Genomic DNA, 20,391 nt, shown 5'->3' on the forward strand with positions numbered 1-20,391 from the left:
TGAATGCCTGCTGAAAGGGAATTTATATGTGTTGAACTAAGGATTACAATGTGGAAATCTTTTGTGCTATGAAAACTTTTTGCTGCTATAGCTGCAACAGTATATCTAGTGTATTCACCCCTGATTTCCTTTTTAGAGTAGACCAGTCTTCATATAAAATGCCAGACTTTTATGAAACTACTGAACAGAAAGTATTCACAAATATAATATTGTTTCTTAGCCTTTGTGTGTTCATGTAATTATTATAATAAAGCCATCAATTTCAATAGGGATTTTTTTTAGTATCATGGACCAGGAAAAGAAGCAAGATAACATTGTCATCAGAATCCTAGGATGGAATTACATTGCCCTACATAATTTTAAGTTTATTTTGCTATACTGCATATACATATATGCATATTAACATATGCATATAAATACATAGAATAATATAAATGTATATTCTTTATTTACTTTCAAAAATAGTCTTGGAAATTATTTTGAGCACTTAAATTAGAAAAATAGTATAGTAAAGCACCTAAATATATCTGGAATAGTTAATCTTCACTTCAAGAAAGTGGCAGAGGCTCTTCTGCAGGGCTCAGTGACAGTCGAAGCCTACCACGGCTTCTGCTTGTAGTGTTGCTACTGTGCTATAGCACTGGTGCTGTGAGTACGGGAAAAGGAGCATGATAATGGCATGTACCGCAGGTAGGAGAAAGCGGTGAGTGGAGTTTCCCTGGTGCTCTGGGGAGGGTGGCCTCTTTCCTTACTCCATAGCTGCTGTGACCCATCTGGGGACAGGGACTTGCCCCAGGACGATGTCACCTCAGGAGAGAGGCTTTGGTACAGGGCAGTGCTGCAGTCCTCTCCTCTTCCTCCATTTTTTTGCAGCGTAGGATCAGATCTTTTGGTGTACCAGATGCCTGTTCCTCACCTATACTTTTTGGAGTGTATTTTCACTTTACTGATCCTACATGTGTGGCATCTGTTTTCTTTTCCAGGTGTCTGGTAGAGAAAAGATAAGGTTTGTAAGGCAAATAGGAACTGTAATCCTCTGGCAAACAGGGTATCTGGGTATTACCCGTTGCAGCATTGTGACTGTAAACTCTGAAATATTTTATGAGACTGTAGCACTACTCGGATCTCGACGAATATGAAAGATTGTGCTGAGATCCCTTTCAAACATTAGCTTGGCAAATTCAGTTTACAGGAGGGCAGGATGGGATAATGGAGCTCTCTAGAGGTTGCTTTCATTTGCCCAAGTGCAGTTGAGTCGGAGATTATAGTCTAATGTAGTCTGTGCTCTGTGTGCGCAGAGAACTGAGGAGTAAATAAACAATTCTTTAAACTTATTTTAGTAATTCAAGGAAGAGGAGAGTAAGAAAATTTTAAAAAGCAGTCTTATATTCTGGACTTCTGTATTGAAATTCATGGCCTAGTGGACGGTCGTTCTCCCAGCTGACTTCTACCAAGACAGGATTTCATCCTGGGTTTAAGTGGTACCTATACTGATGCTTACCTTTCAGACTGTGGCGTTAGGAAGTGTTATGATACGTCTGGCTGTTAAAAGTAATATATGTTATACTTTTAAAATGCCTACAGTGAGATTATGTGTCTTTGAATACTGGCATTTACTGCTTTCTCAGAAAAATGGAAATCACTGTAGGAGAGTAATAAAGTCCCTTGCACTAAGGGATGAGATCTCATTAGTGCATGAATGCTTGTTTTTTTCATTAAATTTGAAGAGAACCAGACCCTTAAGGCAGTAAGTAGTGGATAATGATAATAACTTACATTAAGTTTCTCGTTTGCATTCTTAGTATTATCAAAAGAGCTATTATTAAAATATAAAATGATATTCTAATCTCAAAACTGTAGTATATTCTTTGTATTTCCTGTCTGTGTTGTTAGAGATATCTAATTGGAGGTTGTCTCCAGCCAAGTGTTTAGATCTTTTAATGTTAGTATCAGCATTTATGTAATTAATTATGAACTATGGTGGGTAAAATTGTAATGATAACTGTGACTTACTGACTTTTATTTTTTTTAATTTGCTGGGAGAGGGAAGTTGCTAAGCAGATGTCCAGTTAATTATATTGGCACATCGCAGTATATTTTACAACCTTTTTTTATATTACTTTTGGAATCTGCGTTGTATATATCAATGAAAGTATAGGCTCTGATTGTTAATCTGACCAAATGCATCAGGTCTCTCTCTTCATCATCCCAGTAACTGTTTCTGTGGTGAGGTATCCTGCTTCCAGGCTGGACTGCCACCTTGAGTGCCTGGATTTTAATTATCTCAATTGCACTCTTAATGAATTCCTGGAATATTTCTGTTAGAGCTGGGTGTCTGGCAAGTCTTTATGGTATATCTGTAATTACCTAGGTTGTAATCTGTAGGCAATTAAATTAAAAATTACTTTCAGACCAGTTTTAGAATTGTTGTTTTGTTAAATAGTTTTACCCTCGTATCTTCTTGGAAATAAATTGATTATTCCACTTCCCGTCCCCCAGTGATTTAATTAATTTTTCTCTGGTCCTGTCTTTAACCTGTCATAGTTGCACAAATTTTTCTTGTGTTTATTTTGGTTTAAGTGTGAATGATAAAGAATTAGAGGAGTTTGTTGTTCCTTTTTCTAGGAATTCAACCCGCAGGTTCTGTGGGTTCTGTGAACAGATAAGTTATGCCTTTCTACTAAGGAATTAATATGCAAGAATTTTTTTTAAAGACCACTTATGACCCAGTAGGAGTAGTGGGAGAGAGGGGGTTTTTAGATTTAACTTTTTCATTGCATAACACACCTAGCTGTTACATAATCCAGTGCCATTTACAATGTCTGGTTCTGAAGTTCTGGTTTCAGGTTGAACAGAAGCAGTGAGAAAATCCCAGATCTGGGAAACTGGAAATTAGAGCTCCATCTAGATTACCGTATCCAAATACAATGCTAGAATTTCTTTCAAGGAAACAAATAGAATTTTAATTGCCCATTGGTGCAAATTATAGTAACAAGTAATAAGTTTGTATTCATCATTTTAAAAGAGAATTTGAATTATACTGTATTACACAATGGTCACTGAAATGCATACTGGTTGTCAACTGGTTTACAATTCAAATCAGGATTTTCTACACGTTATTCTGCAGTGTACTGGATGTCACTCACTGCTTAAGTAGGGAAAAAAAATGCAACCAAAGAGAAGAATCTGCAACTAAGCCAAGACACAGTGCAATAATTTAGAAATTATAAGGGTAGAAGCAATTAATAAATTACATTATTAATTAAAAAGAATGAAATAAAATCTTTTTTTAATGACATGGCTTCAAGTCTGCCTGGTATCTGTGAACACTTCTTTTGCAGGTGGTTTTTTGAAGTACTGGGATATCCCAGATCTTCAAAGGCCAACATCATCAATGGTGTGCTGATGACAGTTGTGTTCTTCGTGGTGAGGATTGCCGTCATGCCTGTATATTACAGCCATGTAATTTCTTCATTTGGAACAGAAGCTTTCCAGAGATTAGGATTTGCAGCTCAGAGCGCCTGGATTATCACAAGTGTTGTCTTGGATGTTATGAACATGATGTGGATGGTCAAAATTGCAAAAGGATGCTACAAAGTCATTTGTCTTATTGGACAGAAGGAAGCCAAAACTCATAGAAATGGAAAATCTGAGTAGAAATCGTATGCATAAAATGAAATTTCTGCTATGAAAGTGATTTGGGTTCACTGAAACAGTGCACATTTCTGCCATGGAATGCTCCTCTTAAGGAAACAAGGTATTACCTCTGTACTGACCTTACTCTTTCCCTAGCCACACTGCCTGCGCACCCAGGGCCACGCTTTATGGATCCTGTCTGGTGAGGAATAAAAGCAAAAGCTCACATAAATGAGTTCCACATGTCTGTTCTGAGCAGTCACAAGCTACTGAAATCAGAAAGGAGCAGACTTGTTACTTGCTTGTTGTCCACCAGTGTGTTTGAAGTGTTTCATTCAGATTTCTCAGGTGAATGTGTTTTATAAATCCAGTGAATACTGACATCTCTCTCTTTTTTTAGAAAATGAAAAAACTCCCCAAACTCCCGATACGGTGCAATTTTCCTGGCACATTTCTATGTTTTCTTCTAGGAATAACAATCAAGATTTCATTCTTGACAACTTTTTAATTTTTGCAAGAGAAGCTAGAAATTTAGCTTTGATTCTGTGAAGTCTTTCACTGCTTTTTGTTCTGCCTTATATGAATGCAAACTATTTTGGGAAATTTATGAAATAATTTTATCTAAAATGCTGTATTATAAGACTACAGAATATCTTAAAAATTGTTAAGATTCTCTGATTTTGATGGGAAGGATTGACTTTTTCTGTGTTAGATTACATGCAATAGTACCTCTTCTAAATTGCCCATGGAATTTTTTTTGCAAGTTAGTATGGTAAATGATGTGTGGAAACAGCAAAACTCTTACTGGAGTGCTTTTTCCTTTGCTGCTACTACCTTTGAGAAGTGCTGCAACTCTCCTCAGAGTATTTTTAACTATCGGCTATTTGGATGTGAAGTTTAATTGTAAAGAGATAAAATTTTTCTATACATTTGATGTGTAACTTACGTAATACTTTTTTCCTTTTATCACAGAAATTACTCATTTGATATGAAGCGTTGGGGTTTTTTGTCACATCAGAAATCGGAGGTGTTGACTACAAACATTCTTGAATTAGCTGTGCCAAACTTCTGTAAAGCTGTACGGTAATTCACTCCTGTAGGCACAACATTCTGTTTTTTTTAAAGCCCCGTATTTGTCAGTAGGTGGTCTGTTCCTTCTTCAAACTTAAAGGTTTGGAGGGCATCAGAGAGAAATCCTACCATCTAGGAATAGTCTAGAATCTAATTTATAATACACTTTGAGGAAATTATGTTTTTTGTTTAATTTTATATGATTTTGAGGGCTGTATTTGTATGTAGTTTGGTTTTGGTTTACTTACTTTAAACATATCTGAATTGGGACTGACTAACTTCTGTTTTTTTCCTTGGAGGTTGTTGGTTGTTTGTTTGTTTGACATTACTTGTAATTTGTTATACCTTCTGGTAAGGTGGGCTAAAAGTATCCATTTTCACTTAGTATTTTAGTGCACATCCCAACTGTTGTAGCATACTGTTTAAGCAATTTATTTTTAAACAAAAAAGTTAAACTATGTACCCTGTGTAGGATAATTAGTTTTCTTCTTGTCTCATTCCCTCTAACAAAGCTGGGTGATGTGAACCCCTCTGTAGCTGGAGGTGTGAGTGCCCCAATACTGCACTCCTGGGTGAGGGACGCAGCGTTCCAGGAGGTCTGTAAGCCCCCACGAGGACTGCGTAGGCTGAAAAGCCTTATAACCAAGGTGGCTGCGGTGAGTTTCGTTCCCCAGTTCAAATGATATCAGGGAGTATTGTTTGGGCTAGCATAATACGCACTTTCATAAGCCCAGTTCCACTGTTTAACGGGACAGACTTTTTTTCAAAACCATTTCCCAATCCTGCCTTGTTAAGGGAGATACCAAGGATTGTTAACACGTCTATTTTTTTTGATTCTGTGCTTATTAATACTTCACAAGCCTGCAGACAAAAGATTTGTTCATGCCTTGGGAAAGTTAGCAATTAATCTAGCTGTGTGATTTGAGTCAGCGCAGTACCTGATTTGGGTACGGATAATTCCATAGTCTGTGAGGGTTGATCCTGTGACCTGCTTTGCTGAAAGAAACAGACTGCTTTTTCTACTAATTTGCAAAACCTGGTATCTTTTAAAATAGTGATTTCAGTGTATCTAATGCAATGAGTTAGTTCTGCAATGAGGCTCTATGTGTCTATCCCCTTTATGATTTCAAGGTGTGCATGGAATGCTTGTGCTTTTTAAATCACTGCATCAGGGAATCATTTTGTAATAGCTTGTCCCTTTCTAAAATAAATTTTTAATTTAGTAAATTCAAACATTTTGTAGAATATGTTTGAAAGTAGAAGTCTGCTTTTGTTATTTGGGAAGTAGGCTAAAAAAATGGTAAGATGATTTGGAGCAACTTTTAAGGTTTTCATAGCTTATCAAAACTTTTTGAAATTCATCTCTTCTTAGCATTAATCTTCAGTATTTCAGTATTTAATTTTTTTTGTTTTCAGTGGAGAACATTCATTAAAATGGTCCATTTCCCTCACTTCTGGATAGACTTGTGTCTGATGGGGGGGTGGGGGGCAGGTAAGTCAAGCTATAACAACATTATGTTAAAACTACAGTGAAAAAAACCCCAAAACCGAACGCCTGCATAATACACTGTGGGCAACGATCCAGAATGGAAGAGCAGTGGGATAATTATTTTAAAACATGTAATATTTTGGATTGTTGTACAAAATTAGTGTAATTATAACAATATTTTACAATGCATTAGGTTTAAATTTTCTTTTTTTTTTTAATGTATTACAGTTATGTCCTGATGCATCTACCATGTGTCAGAAGACAACTTTCTAATGAAAAAAATATTAACACTTGAGTATTTGGCAAGGACTGTAGTAAACAGCCTGCAAAGTTGTGATGTACTGAATGCATGAGTGTAGGGCACTTTTTTACCTGCCATTAAGACCTTATAATACAGCAAATTAGATAGCTGCGGCACCCGTTTTTCAGTTACACTTCATTAATTTAAAAACTGTGGTGGAAGCTTGTGTCTTTGCTTTTTTTATGCAAAAAAGTAAACGCATGACAAGTAGCATCGTAGTAAATGCTACCTTTAGAATGTAATATTATGTTATTAGCAGCTTAAAACTTCTAACAGATGCACTGTCTAGTGTAAAAGCAGACACTTGGTATGTCACCAGGTGTCTTTGCCATGGACATATCAAATGCAAGGCATTAATCTTGTAAAAAATGCTCAGATATCTTGTTTTCTTTTACATTCTTCAGTACCAGGTGGCATAAAATTAGGCTAATGATCATGGGAGAGACTGTTTGCACTGGTAAGGCTGTATGTAGGAATGCAAGCTTCCTGTTTTTATGGCTCTACTTTTTCATCAAAAGATGAGTAAATACCACTTTCAGAACTACTACAGGGGAATGGTAGGTGAAATTTTGCTTTTATAATTGATTTGTGGATACAGTACTTGCAGAGAAGAAACGTACTTCAATCATTTTCTTGGTGAGTGTTCCAGTGGATTTCAATGAGTCGAGAGCCTTATGCTACAGAGATGCTTTATGGGTTATCTGTGCGCATTCTTCAGTGGTAAGAATTGCATCTCTGAAGCCTACTCTACCTCTATAAACACATGCTATCTTGAGTGAGCTCAGTAATTTAATAACTTAATTGCTTAAAAAATAGAATCTGTTGAATAATGAAAAATATCCTATGCACAGGAAAATGAGGGGAGTTGACTTTATATAGAAATTCTTAACAATTCCAAATTTTGTATTAAAATTTATTAAAAATTAAGTTAATTACAGTGTCTGGAAGAGAATTGCTTCCATCTTTACTTAGAAAATTATGGGAGAAGATTACTCATACTGCAGAACTAACATTAACCTAAGAGTAAAAGCTTACACAAGTGAGCAAATGCATTCAAGGGAGTTTAAAGAGGAGAGGTGGAGGAGACTTTGAGAACAAAAGTATAGAGGCCCAGATGTCTTCCTGCTGCTGTGGTTAGAACAACAGCAGACTGATACGTAGCAGAAAGGTTTAGATATTTCTATATCTCTGTTCACAGTGGAAAATGAAACTTTAAGATTTTCAAGCTGTATAAAATGGGTTATCAGTTGTTGACTGCTACATGAGGAGAACTTTTTCTCATGGACTTGTGTGTGTTTAAGTACATACAAGCTTTCCGTAAAAGATAATTTAATAGAGAATTTTGTAAAATTATTTCGTGATGCTTCTGCTGAGCCATTCAGAGGAAAATAAAGGGCTGCTTGACAATTACTTCAGCTTAGGATCTGGTGCAGCGTTGGCTGCTGGTGAAAGCCATCAATAAAGCAAATGGAAAGGGACTAGAATTTTCAGATAAAAAAATGCAAGTGTAGAAGACTCTGAAAACTATGGGCTGCCCTCTTTCATATTTTTAATAGCATACTTCACAAGGAAGGATTTGCTCCTGGTGGAGTTTCTCTATCTATGGAATATACTTGACAGCTGGAAAAAGAACAGTACTGCATTGCTGACATCTTGACAGCAGTCAAATGGAAATAGTGATCAATATTTATGAATTTAACATTCATCCAAACCCAGGCAAAATCTCTGTTGGACAGGTGAAGGTCTTAGGATTTTCTGAAAGCAACTTGAAAGTTCTTTTTATGGTAGAGAAGATGAAAGATGAGCTGCTTGGGATGTTTAGAGATCTGGGATTAAGCATCAAATCATACTTTTAGGTAGTAATACTTGGTAAGGTTTCTTATCCACTACAAATCTCTAATAGCTACCTCCTATGACATTCTTGCTCTATTTATAATAACCAAGCACTTTATAGCTCAGTAAAGAATGGAAGGTAGCTATGAACAATAAATTGCATTGTTTGGTATAAGAAATATTTCGGCAAAATTTCTTCTGAGATCAGTTTCATTGTGTGATGCCCTCCACTGAGAGGGCACCTGATTATGATGATGTATACAAATTTTTAATCTAGTTGTAAAGGAAATGTCTTTATAACAGAGTGTATGATGAAGAGTTCAGCATGGTTTGGTATCAACCATGTAATGATTCAGTGTGCTATTTATAACTTCCTACTTATTGAAATTGAAAATATAAAAGCAAATAAAATATTCTGTAGTGTATCTTTATTTGTAGTCTATGCGTGGGATGTCAAACATTGTACTTGTCTTGTGGACAGGACATGCTTTTATGAGCCTATAAATATTTAAGTATGTGAGAATCTGCACCCAGGTGGAACACGTTGCATGTAAATTGTCTTTTAAGTTTTTAAACTTCAGTATTTTAAAAAATTTGTTAGGTTTGAAAGCAACATTTAAATATTAATACTAAGCTGTAATACAGAACATAACATTTTGAATGCAATGTGGGATATATTGGGTTTGTTTATTGTAACTCTATTTCAGTTTCACAAGAGAAATCCATCATATGATGGGGGAAAGGAGGAAGAGGGCTAATCGTGAGCTCGGCTATATAATTTGCACACTTAGTATGCACACATCTAAATATCCTGGATTTGTTTCTAGCACCAAACAGTGTTTTCTTTAATATCTACAGATACCTATGTATGTAGAATAATTTAACACATAAGCACAGCTAACCTGATATAAAACCAAATTACTAAACTGTTGGGAACAAATGAGTTACAAGTTAGGCATAAGTAATGGAGCCTGTGATTCAAAAATGTTTATGTAATCTGTCTAAGAAGAAATTTGATGAATATATCTAACTTATGTGCAAAGCAAGGATGAAAATTGTAAATTCTGCTAGACTGATTTCTGGTAAATCTTGACAATCTGGTTTGCAGTAAATACTAATCTGTCACAAAATGTGAGGATCACATTATTAAATTCAAATAGTAATTGTGATGTGATTGTAGTAGCAATCCTTATCTCGGCACAAGAATTTAAAAATGCAATATAACAATTCTGTGGATTGGTGATAAAAGTAGTTGTAGTAAGGCGAATGAATAAGTATTATGGGTTTAAATTTACTTTTTATGATAAAAAAAATCTGAATTATTTGTTTGCATTTCAGTGATATTGTAAAGCATTTCTATATTTTGTTTGAACAGTTTAGGAGCTTACATAAAATGATACTGGCTGATTTTTTTTTTTCCCCTTTGATATATGCAATAATGTCAATAAGCAATAAATTGCATGTATGCAAGGTATCGGTACTTCATAATAAAGGAAAGGAACACAGTTTCTTATTTTGTGAATTTTTCTTTCTTAATGTGGTAGTTGGTTATGTACCTCTAATGAATGCATCATGAAAGAACAATTTTCTTGGGGTTTAGTTCAGAAACAACTGGCTTATATGGTATCTTGACATTTCATGGTGTATATTTTTTTGTTTAAAAAAAAGGTGGGGAGGGAGTATGAGGTCTGAGCCACACTGTTGTTCAGGTGGCTGGACTTTCAAAGTCTAAAATTCTATGTGGGACATCACGGTGGCCAGGAATGTAACAAACTATAAATTTTGTTGTGTATTAAGGAAAAAACTTATATTGGACAGTATAATTGTATTGCACTGTTGTAATGCCACGTGTTTCAGGACAGAAGTGGGACAGTTGTCTGAAGGCTCTAGGGATAAGAGCTACCGTTGTCAGCACATCATAAATGTGATGTGCTACACAGTCCCTTACTGAATGCTAAGACCGGCAATTAAGTTCCTTAACAGGGCAATTCCTAGATTCTGTACGTGCAGGGAACACATGCCTAGGAAGCATGAATTGTGTGGCAAAGCTCAGAGGTTTCTCTGAGCATCCTCAGAGGTGCTGCTGTTTTGTCTTCACTCTGGGCTTCCAAGCACAGGAATTGCTCGTGTTTTGTTTGAGTTTTCTTTCGTGTTATGCAATGGTTAAATTACTAGAAGAAAACAAAAAGCATTCCAGTGGTTTTCACTTTTTTCCTCTCAGCTTTTAAGGGGTATTTAGTTCCATTTGTAAATGATATTCTAGGGTACTAATACTACACTGTTAACTAGTCGGTCTGCTTGGAAGTGACTGGGAATGTCTGGAAACGTTATTTGGGGTCAGATGCTATGTAGGTCAGATTCCCCAGCTGCTTGGGGAAGGATAATGGGGGCTTGGTGGGAGGCTTTTGTCTTGGCACTGGGGCAGCTTTTAACACTGACTGGTGGAAAGGAAGGACTAAGCATGGCAGGGAACAAGGGAAGCCTTTCAGCGAGCCGTTCGTAACCTGACAAATTCAACAAATCTTGCTGCAAGTGTGAGAAACATACCTCTCCCTAAGATGTAGGATATAGAACGTATTTTGTGTATCTACTTCTTTGTCATGCTCTGGTGCAAAGTTGCTCTTCGTTGTCTCCCAGTTGTTTTTTTTTTTAAAATTACTCTTTGTGTTCTTGCTGAAAATTTTGTTTTCTGTACTTGTATTGGTGTGATATTTCTGCATTAGGGCAGTTTTAATTTTTTTTTTTATTTAATCGTCACAGTGGATAGCTGTCATTTTTTAGATGGTGGACGACCACTGTATCTCCCTGTTTTGCTCTGTTTTTCTGGAGTTCACAGCGTAATGTACCTAAGGGTAGATTGTGTGCTTCGGTGAGATTGTGACCTTGCTGCTCTTTGCTTCACATTGAGGAAAAAGTATGTGTTACTTGGCTTGTCTTATAGAGGGTATTACCTTTAAAATGACTAATAAGTAGTGCAATTGGTGCTGCTGGTGGAGTGTGCTGGTAGAAAGCAGGGAGACAGCGTACTGACATCAGCAACATACCGTACTTTGAGAGGAGGGCGCACAACCAATTCCCCGTTTGGAACATCAGGGAGAGAAAATGTGTTTAAAGTTGCTCTGCCGCCGAGTTGGAATATCTGGAAGCAGAGACGTCAGTTGGTCTGCGGGAGGCTCTTACTATTGAACTGCGTTGTCATGTGCAGCAAGGGACGACTAAAATGATTGTACCTTGTTTAGTGCTGCTGACACAGCTGCTACTGTGGATGCAGTCGTAGGGATTTCAGCAAAGCCAAATTTGCCAAAAACGGGGGCAGCGACAGAGGCGAGCATGATGTTTTCTATGGCTCGTAACAGAGACCCAGTTACTGGCATGGTGCTGCTTTCCTGCCTCCCGGTTCTCCGTGTGCGGTGCTGGCGATTCCTGCATGCAGAAGGGGCAGGGAACAATCTCCTCCTCGATAATGAAGCCTGTAAAAGGGCAGAAAGGAGCGAAAGGAGGAGGGCGTTTGATGTTCCTGCATACCTGCATTTTTGTTCTGTGTTCACACTGAAGGGCAGTGCCCTCATCTGTAAGAAAGATCCTGTTTTGAGGGATGGTGTGTGGACATCTTAAAATGTTGAAATGAAAATGTGAACACGTTCCAGCCTTGAAGGAACGTGTGAGAGCAGTGTTTTAATTCAGGTGGTTACGTGATTTGAAACAGTGCTTGTCAGAGCTGCCTCGGCGCGGTTTAGAACTTGTGTCTCTTCATCTTTCTGGTCTTTTTCAGAAGACGCGGGAGGGAATCACTCGTTTCTTCCCTTACACCAAAATACAGGCAGAGGGTGCAAGAGGCCCCTCTTCCAGAGTAGAATTTGGTTTTTCGTCATTCGACGCTGGCGTAATAACAGGGCCGCGTGAGGCTTAAAGCCCTTCCTGCTTCATTTTTAATTGCTCCGAAGAAATCGGGTGTTTCAAAGAAATAACCGGGCTTTGATCAGTTCTCTTTGTTACGCATTTACGATGAGTGTTCGCCTCGCGTCTCCCTCGCCGGCCCGCTGCGAGTCGCGGTGCGGGACGTTCCCGCGGGCTTTGGTCCCGCCGTGGCGGCCGCTGGTGCGCGGCGGGATCCCGTCAGCGGCTGGCCGGAACGGGGGGAGGGCAGGGGTCTGGGAACCCGCGTCTCCCCGCAGGCTCAGCGCCGCGGGCACGGTCTGTGCTTGCCCTGCGGTTTTTAAAAGACGGCGGGCCGCTGCGCGGGAGAGCGGTTCCGCCACCGCCGCCTCGCTGCCGACCGCCGGGAGCTCGCGCAGCCGCGCGGGGACAGGACGTCACGCTCGGCGCACGCACCGCACCGCTGCCAGCAGTTTGGGAACAGCTCCCGCGCTCTCCGACGCGCCACGCGCAGGGGTCCCGCGCCGCCCAGCCCCGCCGCCTGCACGCGGCCCCGGCCACGCCCCTCCCGGCGGCGCTGCGCAGGCGCGGGGGTGGCCACCGGCGCGGAGTTCTCGCGAGGCGGGGCGCGTGGCGTCGTGCTGCGCGCGGGGCCAGCGGCGGGGCCGCGGGCCGGGCTGAGGTGAGGCGGCGGCGGCGGCGGCTCTGGGGGACGCGGCGGGAGGCGGGTGCAGGGGGCGGGCCGGGCCGGGCCGGCTGGGCGGAGGGGGCGGGCGTGACCTTGCCCGCGGCCGCCGGCTCGGTCGCGGTCTGTGCCGCGGCCTGGCGCGCGGCGTTCCGTGAGGCCCTCCCTGCCCGCGGGGGTGGGTGTGCGCCGGCCTGGCGGGGCTGCGGCGGGCTTCGGGGCGCGGGTCGAGGAGGCGGGCGGGCGGGGGGCGGCGGTGGGCGCGGGCGTTGCCGGTGGGGAGTCCCGCGCGAGCCCGCCCGCTGTCCGGCGCGGTGGGCGCGCGCGCTGCAGGCGGTTACCGCGTGCCGGTACTTGCGCTCTGCTTAGCCAGTGAGCGCTGTGGTTTTGCCTTCCGGATGTTCGATATTTTGTTTGTTTGTTTGTTTTCTTTAGAACCTTGGTCTGAAAAGAGCCGGTGTGGAAGCCATGGGTTTGTCTGCGTCCTCCCCGGCTGCTGCAGGTCAGGCGCCGAACACATCCCAGCAACGTCAGGCGGCGTCTACACCTTCCGAATGCCCTATGCATCAGGAAAAAACAAGCGGTAATTAGTCTTGAGACTGAAATGAAATAAAGCTCTTTACGTGGAAAATTAATTGAAAAACATTTGTAGGGAAAAAAAAAAAGATTCTACAAATAAAAACTGGAGGTTTTTTTCCTTTAGCAAAAATAGCTGTCAAGTAACTTTTCATGAAATGGAGTCCGATGTTCACCAGAACAGCACAGAAGCTGTTCTGTCTGTAGAGACAGCAGGTGCTTGTGGGTCGCTCCCAATTGTCACGTTTTGCAGGGGTCCTGCAGATCTGTTCCCGTGGGGTGGTACACCCACGAAAGGTCAGGGAGGTGCAGGGGCCCCTGGAAGGGTGCTAACTGGGAGCAGGTGGTTGTTGGTAGAGAACAGACACCTGGAAGAAAGCAGCAGAAGGGTGGGATGTGATGAATGTCTGGAGAAGGCGGACATCGACATGTGTTGGATTAACATTGCTATGGAAATCTTAGCTACAAACAGCTCAATATAGAGGCCAGCATTCGGTGGGGAATGAGCGTTCAAGGACTGCATGAGAATTTTAGCTCTTACCATGGTGCTGGGTCCTAAGATGGGCAGGAAAGAGAATAGTTGAAATTGCTGAGAAGCTCAGAATAAAAAGCAAAATACCAGTTTGTATTTACATAAACTGTCCGTGCAGTGAACGGTTTCCCATTTCCTGCTATGTCTTAAGGTCATCATTTTGTAGCAAAATCTATACTATTTTTTCCTGTACTTCAGGTTGTCCGATGCACATGAAGATGCCTGATCGTAGAACTGAGAACACAGATGATGTTCCTGCACATCAGGAAAGGGCGTATGAATTTGTAGCATGTCCGGTGAAGTCTGGTGCATCTCAAGTGAAAGACGACATAGATCCTAGCAACATGGTAACTTTCACTTAGTTCAGATGTTTTCTTCGGTCTGGTTTCTCCTGAAACACTGTCCCAAAAATGTAAATAGTGGTACTGTCTAAGGTGGAAACTCTGGCAATTAATGTTATTTTTGAATTTTTAACACTGCTTTTTCTCATTTTGTGTGCAAATATTTGCATAAAACCATGTTACATCTTATTTATCAAATTTACATCTTCTTAGTAAAAGGTGTTTTTTTCCAGTTTGTAAATCTCTTTTGCTGTCTGTTTCTATTTGTTAGGTACACACATGGTTTTTATGCATCAGTGGTTTCTAGGTTCTGTGTAATAGCGCTGTGGTTAAGTTCTGATTCAGATCTCCAAGATTTCGTCTCATTTACAAAAAGCACTGCCGTTTTTGAAAGTAAGGTTTGGGCAAAAGGGATGTTAGTCTTCAGATGACAAAGTTGTGCAAAGAGTTCTACTGCAAAAGAGAAGGATAATTTTAGTGGACTTATGTAGAGGCTGAACTTCTCGATCTTTGTAGCAGCTAATGAAGTATGCTTTGATTTTTTCAAACACTGTATCATAAAAATAATTCCTGATCTAGTTTGTTGTTGGTTCTCCTTGTTTTCTAGATGCCTCCTCCTAATCAGCAGCCATCCCCAGATCAACCATTTCCATTGTCAACTGTTAGAGAAGAATCTTCCATTCCTAGAGCACATTCTGAGAAGAAATGGGTCTACCCTTCAGAGCAAATGTTCTGGAACGCTATGCTAAGAAAAGGGTAAATACACTGTGAATGATCGGATGGGAGTCTGAGTCTGAAAATCATGAAGTAATATCATTAGTTATTATTCATTCATGTTATTTAAGAGTTTATGAACGCTAAGCAGTAAATAATTAACTAGCTCTTTTAAAAATTACTGGTTTTATGAACAGCTTTGTTTTAAAGGGTGAGCTGGTCTCAAAGGCCCTATTGCTTCTAGTAGTCAGCAAGATGGTAGGGAATGGCAGGCAACTGCTGCTAGCTCAGAAAATTTTCGTAGAAGTCAGTGCATAGGCATAGACAAACTTTGCATGATTGCCAGCTTTCAAACTCAGTTGGCTTCATGGTAATCCTATAAACTGATAGTAAAAGTTCTGTGTGAGAACATCTAACTTTACAGACAAGTAGATGTTTTCATTTACAAAAATTCAGCGTAGGCAAGGTCTAACTGAAGGATAGATGTCTTCTGTGGCCTAAAAAACTTTCTGTGCTGGTGTTTTCTTGTTCTTTTGTAATTATTTGTTTGTTGTTTCCAAACAGATAAACTTTAAAGGTGGTTACTATTTAAACAACAGTAGTTCTTTGTTCTGTGTATCGATATCAATATTGTTCTGAAGGCGCTATGTTACAAGCAGTCTATATTGAACATGCAGGTGGATGTGGACATGGTCCTGTGCAGCCTGCTCTAGGTGAACCTGCTTTAGCAGGGGGGGTTGGACTAGATGATCCCAGAGGTCTCTTCCAACCCCTAACATTCCGTGATTCTGTTTTGATCCTGTGAACAGTTAAATGTGTTCAGTGTTATGCCTGTTGGAAAGGAAGCATGGGTGTAGTTATAGTGCAGAGTGAGAGAGTTGACAGGAAGTTCCAAGTGTATGCAAAATGTATTGAATACAGGACTTCTGTGCATTAGGAATGCAAGTGGGATTTTTCCTAAACATTTTTACCAATAACATGGATTTGTTGATGTTTACAGTCTGGTAACTTTCTGATCTAGTTAAGCTGTTAATTTCGCTAACTAGAATTCATGGATCTCTATGATGATAACCTTTGATAACCACAGTTTTACACAGAAAATTGAGTGGTTCTCAAGATGCTTAAGCAGATGAGCCAGAAGTTTCCATACTTGCTTTGTGTCTTTGCATAAAACCTTAAGTCTCTTGATTCAAAAGCCCACCAGGTAAACTGAGAAAGATGGAGTAGTTATACCGTAATGCTTATAAACTTACCAAATTCTTGGGTTTTAGGTGGAGGTGGAAAGATGATGACATAACAAGTGAAGACATGACCAACATCATTAAGATTCACAACCAAAATAACGAGCAAGCTTGGAAGGAGATTTTGAAGTGGGAAGCTCTTCATGCTGTGTACGTACAAGTGAAATGAAAAGCAAATCTTTTGGTTTAGCTCTTGCTTTTGTAATTCTTGGAAAGTAGAACGTCTCTTTAGTTTTTGCAGAAATATTCTGGTGCTGATACGCCCCAAAAGTTAGTCTTGTAGGAGCTTGCATTTTGATTAATATGGAGGAAGATTATCCAGAAGAGCTTAACTAGAACTGAATAATTACTATGTTGATAAAACTGATGAGCATTTTGGTGGTGTGTGTATAATGCAGACTTGGAGAAATTGACTTCTTATTGTGTCTATTTGGGAAGTATTTAACAGAAATCTTTATGTTACAAAAAGGATAGGAGATGTAAACTTAGATTAGAAGTGACTGATATGAAACAAACTCTTTTTAGGTCAATATAGTCCCTGGTCTTAGAAGAGACAGAATAGTTAAGCATTCTGTATGTAGAAATTGTTCTCTGAAATTCCATGACCTTTGTTACACAGTAGTTTGCATTATGGTTTTCTGTTCTTTGATGGTTTTCTGTTCTTTAATCCATTAAATCTGTGGATTAGATTTGCTGAGAACTGCTCTGTTGATAAATTAGAACAACAGTGTGGAGCATATCAAAAGGTACTTTGTCATACCAGCAGTAAGCGCTGTCAGAAATCGGGGGACTTTTCAAACCTCAAAGAAAAAAAAAAAACCAGCTGGTTTAGATCACTTGTAATTAATTTTTTACTGTTGCTCTTTCTCCTATTCCTGTTTTTTTTTCTTTTTTTTTCTTTTTTTTTGTTTAGTTTTTTTGTTTTTTTTTTTCTTTTCTGTTACTGAAACAAGTTACCATAGTGGTTTAAACACTGAAAATAAGGCTGTTTTAAAAGGTTAAAGCTATTTTATTTTTTAATTGTGCGCACAGGGAATGTCCGTGTGGACCATCACTGATGCGGTTTGGAGGCAAAGCAAAGGAGTATTCACCAAGAGCGAGAATACGTTCGTGGATGGGGTACGTGGGCAGGAAAGAAGGTCTTCCAGTGAGGTGGGAGGGTAGGGTGATGTGTCCAAAAACATGGTGTAGAATTAATTTAAAAATGTTTCAGAACTGGAATTACAAGTTATAATTTTGAGAAAATATAAGTACTGGTGGGGATCTTATGCCAGTATCTGGATAAATAAATCTTAAATAGGACTTTTACTCCCTCTCCCAGGTTAATAATATCCATTAAAATATCTTCATGGTCTATTATCTGTCTTTCCAGATATGAACTTCCCTTTGACAGACATGATTGGATTGTTGACCGATGTGGAAAAGAAGTGCGATATGTAATTGATTACTATGATGGTGGGGCAGTAGATAAGAACTACCAGTTCACTATCCTGGATGTTCGCCCTGCATTTGACTCTCTCTCGGCTGTGTGGGACAGAATGAAGGTAGCTTGGTGGCGGTGGACTTCATAGCTACTCCTGTGGTGTGTATTCGAGAAGTAAATCACTTTCCTCCTAGACTAAGGATAAGTGAATACTAGGACTTGAAATAGAAGTTGACTGCAACGCTCATTATTTTCATCATCACCACTGTTCTTTGGGGGTTGGAAGGAAGAATGGGGACATCCATTGTGAAGTACACCAATGCTTTATGGTGTTTTGAATTAAATAATAAAGTTACAGTACAAAAACACGTATCTTAATTTTCTTAAGAGCTGGGAAGTGTTTTCTTACTTTGTCACAGATTCTGTGTAAGCTTGTCGTCTTTTCATTTCATGACTCCAGAGCCACACCTAATATATTAGGTTTCTGATTCTGGCAGGAGTTTTGAGTATTACTTAAATAGTGAAAACTGGAAATTTCAAAACGGTTTCATATAGTTACAATGTTTGGATACTTGGGTGATGAATCTGGACTGTTTAAAACTGCATGTTTTATTAACTATATAAACCCATGTATTTTGTTTTCACGTGGTACTTTACCTGTTCAAATACATGCTTCCTCAGAAAACTTTAGTCAAGTTTACGCTGTCAAAGGAAGTATAGCATAGTGTGAATATTTTTAAAGGTGTGTTAAGTTGAAAATAAGGAGAATAAACTCATGCCTTACTCCACAGTTTATGTTTGAATAGAAGAACCTGTGTTAGAAGCAGGAAATGAGTGTCAGTTAGTTTTAAAACAAGATTTAAAACAACATGATATTTAATGGCTATTTATTGGAGTATTTAAAAGATTTGGTTTCTGATGTAAGAAATCTGTATTCTTTTAGTATTTTGATGTCTTTAACATGTGTCATGTATTGCATTCGGGACAGAATTAAGCCTTATTTAAAGAAATTGTCATGCAGTGCACCTGTATTTTGCATCTTGGCTTAATCAACTGTGCTGTAGCAGTCTTTTTTATGATATAGAATCGCACAAGGGTGTACAACTGCACAGTCATACTTGTTTCTGCATAGCGATTATAGTGAGGCATGTTACAGATGTGTAGATAACTTGGCTAAAAGGGTATCAAAAGTGCCAAGAAATAAGTTTGATTTGAGCATTTTCTAAGAGGGATGCATGTTAATGCTGTGTGGCTTAAAGATTTGATTGATGTTTGTGCTTAATAAGGGAAACTAACTTTTTTTTTAAGTCTTCCACTGTAATAGCTTTAAATTTGCATGGCTTGGTAAAGTTCAGGTGCTGCATACCTCTAAATTTAAATTATTCCTCCCTTTCAGCATATATTGCTCTTGAGAGTGAGTCCTCCATGCAAAACACTTGGGAATGGAAGGAATAAGAGAGTGCCACATTGTAGCTTCTCAAATGGGAGAAGCTTCCTTTGTGAAACTTCATAACCTCACTGGGAGCCAGCTGTACCTTCGTTTTTGAAAGTGGTTATTTTTAACTGACTTTGGAAGCTTTTTTTTTCTTTTTTTTTTTCTTTTTTTTTTCTTTTTTCTCCCCCTCCTCGAGAGGAATGCCCCTTAATGTTTCAGTCAAGTAACTTAGCGTTTAGGAAAAAATTATTCAGGGCAGCTTCCATACTTTAAAATACTAATGGAGATCAGTGGTTCCCACCTCAGAGGCAACTGTCCTGGCTAGTAAGAATAAATACTAGAAGTCCAGAATCCTAAGAGAAAACCACGCTCTTATCCCTATCCACTTTCCTCATTCCTTTTTCACCTTTTTAGTGATACATGTCTATATAAACTAAAAAAATAGTTTGGGGCAAAAAAAAAAAAATCTCCATCTGAGTAAGCAATGTGTATACGAGATATGAGAAGTGCGTGAGCTTGTACGAAGCATATCTGGTAACGAAAGAGCTGCTCCTCTCTGTCGTAGCAGTAAAGACTGGGGCTTACCGCTTTCTGGGACGTGGTGGTTTTTTGTTGGTTGATGTATACATTTGGTAACTTGATACATGCAGAATTCTGTATTTCTCACAGCTAAGTGTGGAAAAGGTACACCAATGTAGGGAGTGCTTCAGAAGCTTCAAAAGAATGAATTTGCTTTGTTGATTTTGGAAGTGTGATGTTGAGTGCGTTATGGAAATTGTAATTGCTGCTAAATCTGGTGAAAGGTGTCACATGCCACTTCATGCATTCACCGGCTCCTGTTATGTTCGGTCTGATGGATTCAAAATTGTTCTTTTCTGTGCTACTGTTAACAAAATGTGCTACTTTATCATCAAACAAAAAGGAGACTCAAATAAATGTACATTTCTTAACTTTGGTATTTGGTGGTCCTATTTTTAGCTGTAAGAATTTAATATACGTTCTTCCATGTGTCATGTAAGATGTCTGTTACAACTAACCACATCTCTGCATATATACTACTCATTTATTTAGGTGAATACAGAACCAAAAAGCCAAGGACTAAATTCAAGTGTTCGCCAACCAAACCAGCAGCCCTCAGAATAAGAGCATGTGACAACAAATATATTTGTCCTGAGTCTGGCTAACTTCTGAAGAGAGGAATGCAAGGAATTATTATTTTTTTAATAATACTTGGAGTG

General features: G+C 39.3%; 2 protein-coding genes across 6 annotated transcripts in view; both read left to right on the forward strand.

Annotated features, from left to right (window-relative positions):
* TLCD4 (TLC domain containing 4) overlaps nucleotides 1–9,829 on the forward strand; it is a 36,476-nt gene extending 26,647 nt beyond the window's left edge. For all 4 annotated transcript variants that reach the window (XM_075424970.1, XM_075424969.1, XM_075424971.1 and 1 more), the window contains one exon: nucleotides 3,342–9,829. In XM_075424970.1, the coding sequence (XP_075281085.1) occupies nucleotides 3,342–3,657 (316 nt within the window). In that variant the 3' untranslated portion in view covers nucleotides 3,658–9,829. The remainder of the gene's footprint in view (nucleotides 1–3,341) is intronic.
* Nucleotides 9,830–12,805: 2,976 nt separating this feature from the next.
* On the forward strand, nucleotides 12,806–20,103 carry HCCS (holocytochrome c synthase). 2 transcript variants are annotated; one of them, XM_075424973.1, is made up of 7 exons: nucleotides 12,806–12,888; nucleotides 13,327–13,474; nucleotides 14,198–14,346; nucleotides 14,948–15,096; nucleotides 16,326–16,445; nucleotides 17,328–17,414; nucleotides 17,668–20,103. In XM_075424973.1, exons 2-7 carry the CDS (start codon nucleotides 13,360–13,362, stop codon nucleotides 17,864–17,866), a joined length of 819 nt encoding a protein of 272 aa, XP_075281088.1. In that variant the 5' UTR covers nucleotides 12,806–12,888; nucleotides 13,327–13,359; the 3' UTR covers nucleotides 17,867–20,103. The 2 variants fall into 2 exon arrangements, with proteins under 2 accessions (XP_075281088.1, XP_075281089.1); XM_075424974.1 differs by lacking the exon at nucleotides 12,806–12,888 and adding an exon at nucleotides 12,979–13,069.
* The last annotated feature ends 288 nt before the right edge of the window (nucleotides 20,104–20,391 follow it).

The sequence above is a fragment of the Opisthocomus hoazin genome, chromosome 6 (genome assembly GCF_030867145.1).
Source record: "Opisthocomus hoazin isolate bOpiHoa1 chromosome 6, bOpiHoa1.hap1, whole genome shotgun sequence".
Lineage (NCBI taxonomy): Eukaryota > Metazoa > Chordata > Aves > Opisthocomiformes > Opisthocomidae > Opisthocomus > Opisthocomus hoazin.

Excerpts from the sequence above, each read along its gene's own strand:
- HCCS (XM_075424973.1), top strand. The coding sequence starts at position 13,360 with ATGGGTTTGTCTGCGTCCTCCCCGGCTGCTGCAGGTCAGGCGCCGAAC. Across the intron at positions 16,446-17,327 it reads TGGGAAGCTCTTCATGCTGT|GGAATGTCCGTGTGGACCAT; the intron begins GTACGTACAAGT and ends TTGTGCGCACAG. Across the intron at positions 17,415-17,667 it reads AGAATACGTTCGTGGATGGG|ATATGAACTTCCCTTTGACA; the intron begins GTACGTGGGCAG and ends CTGTCTTTCCAG.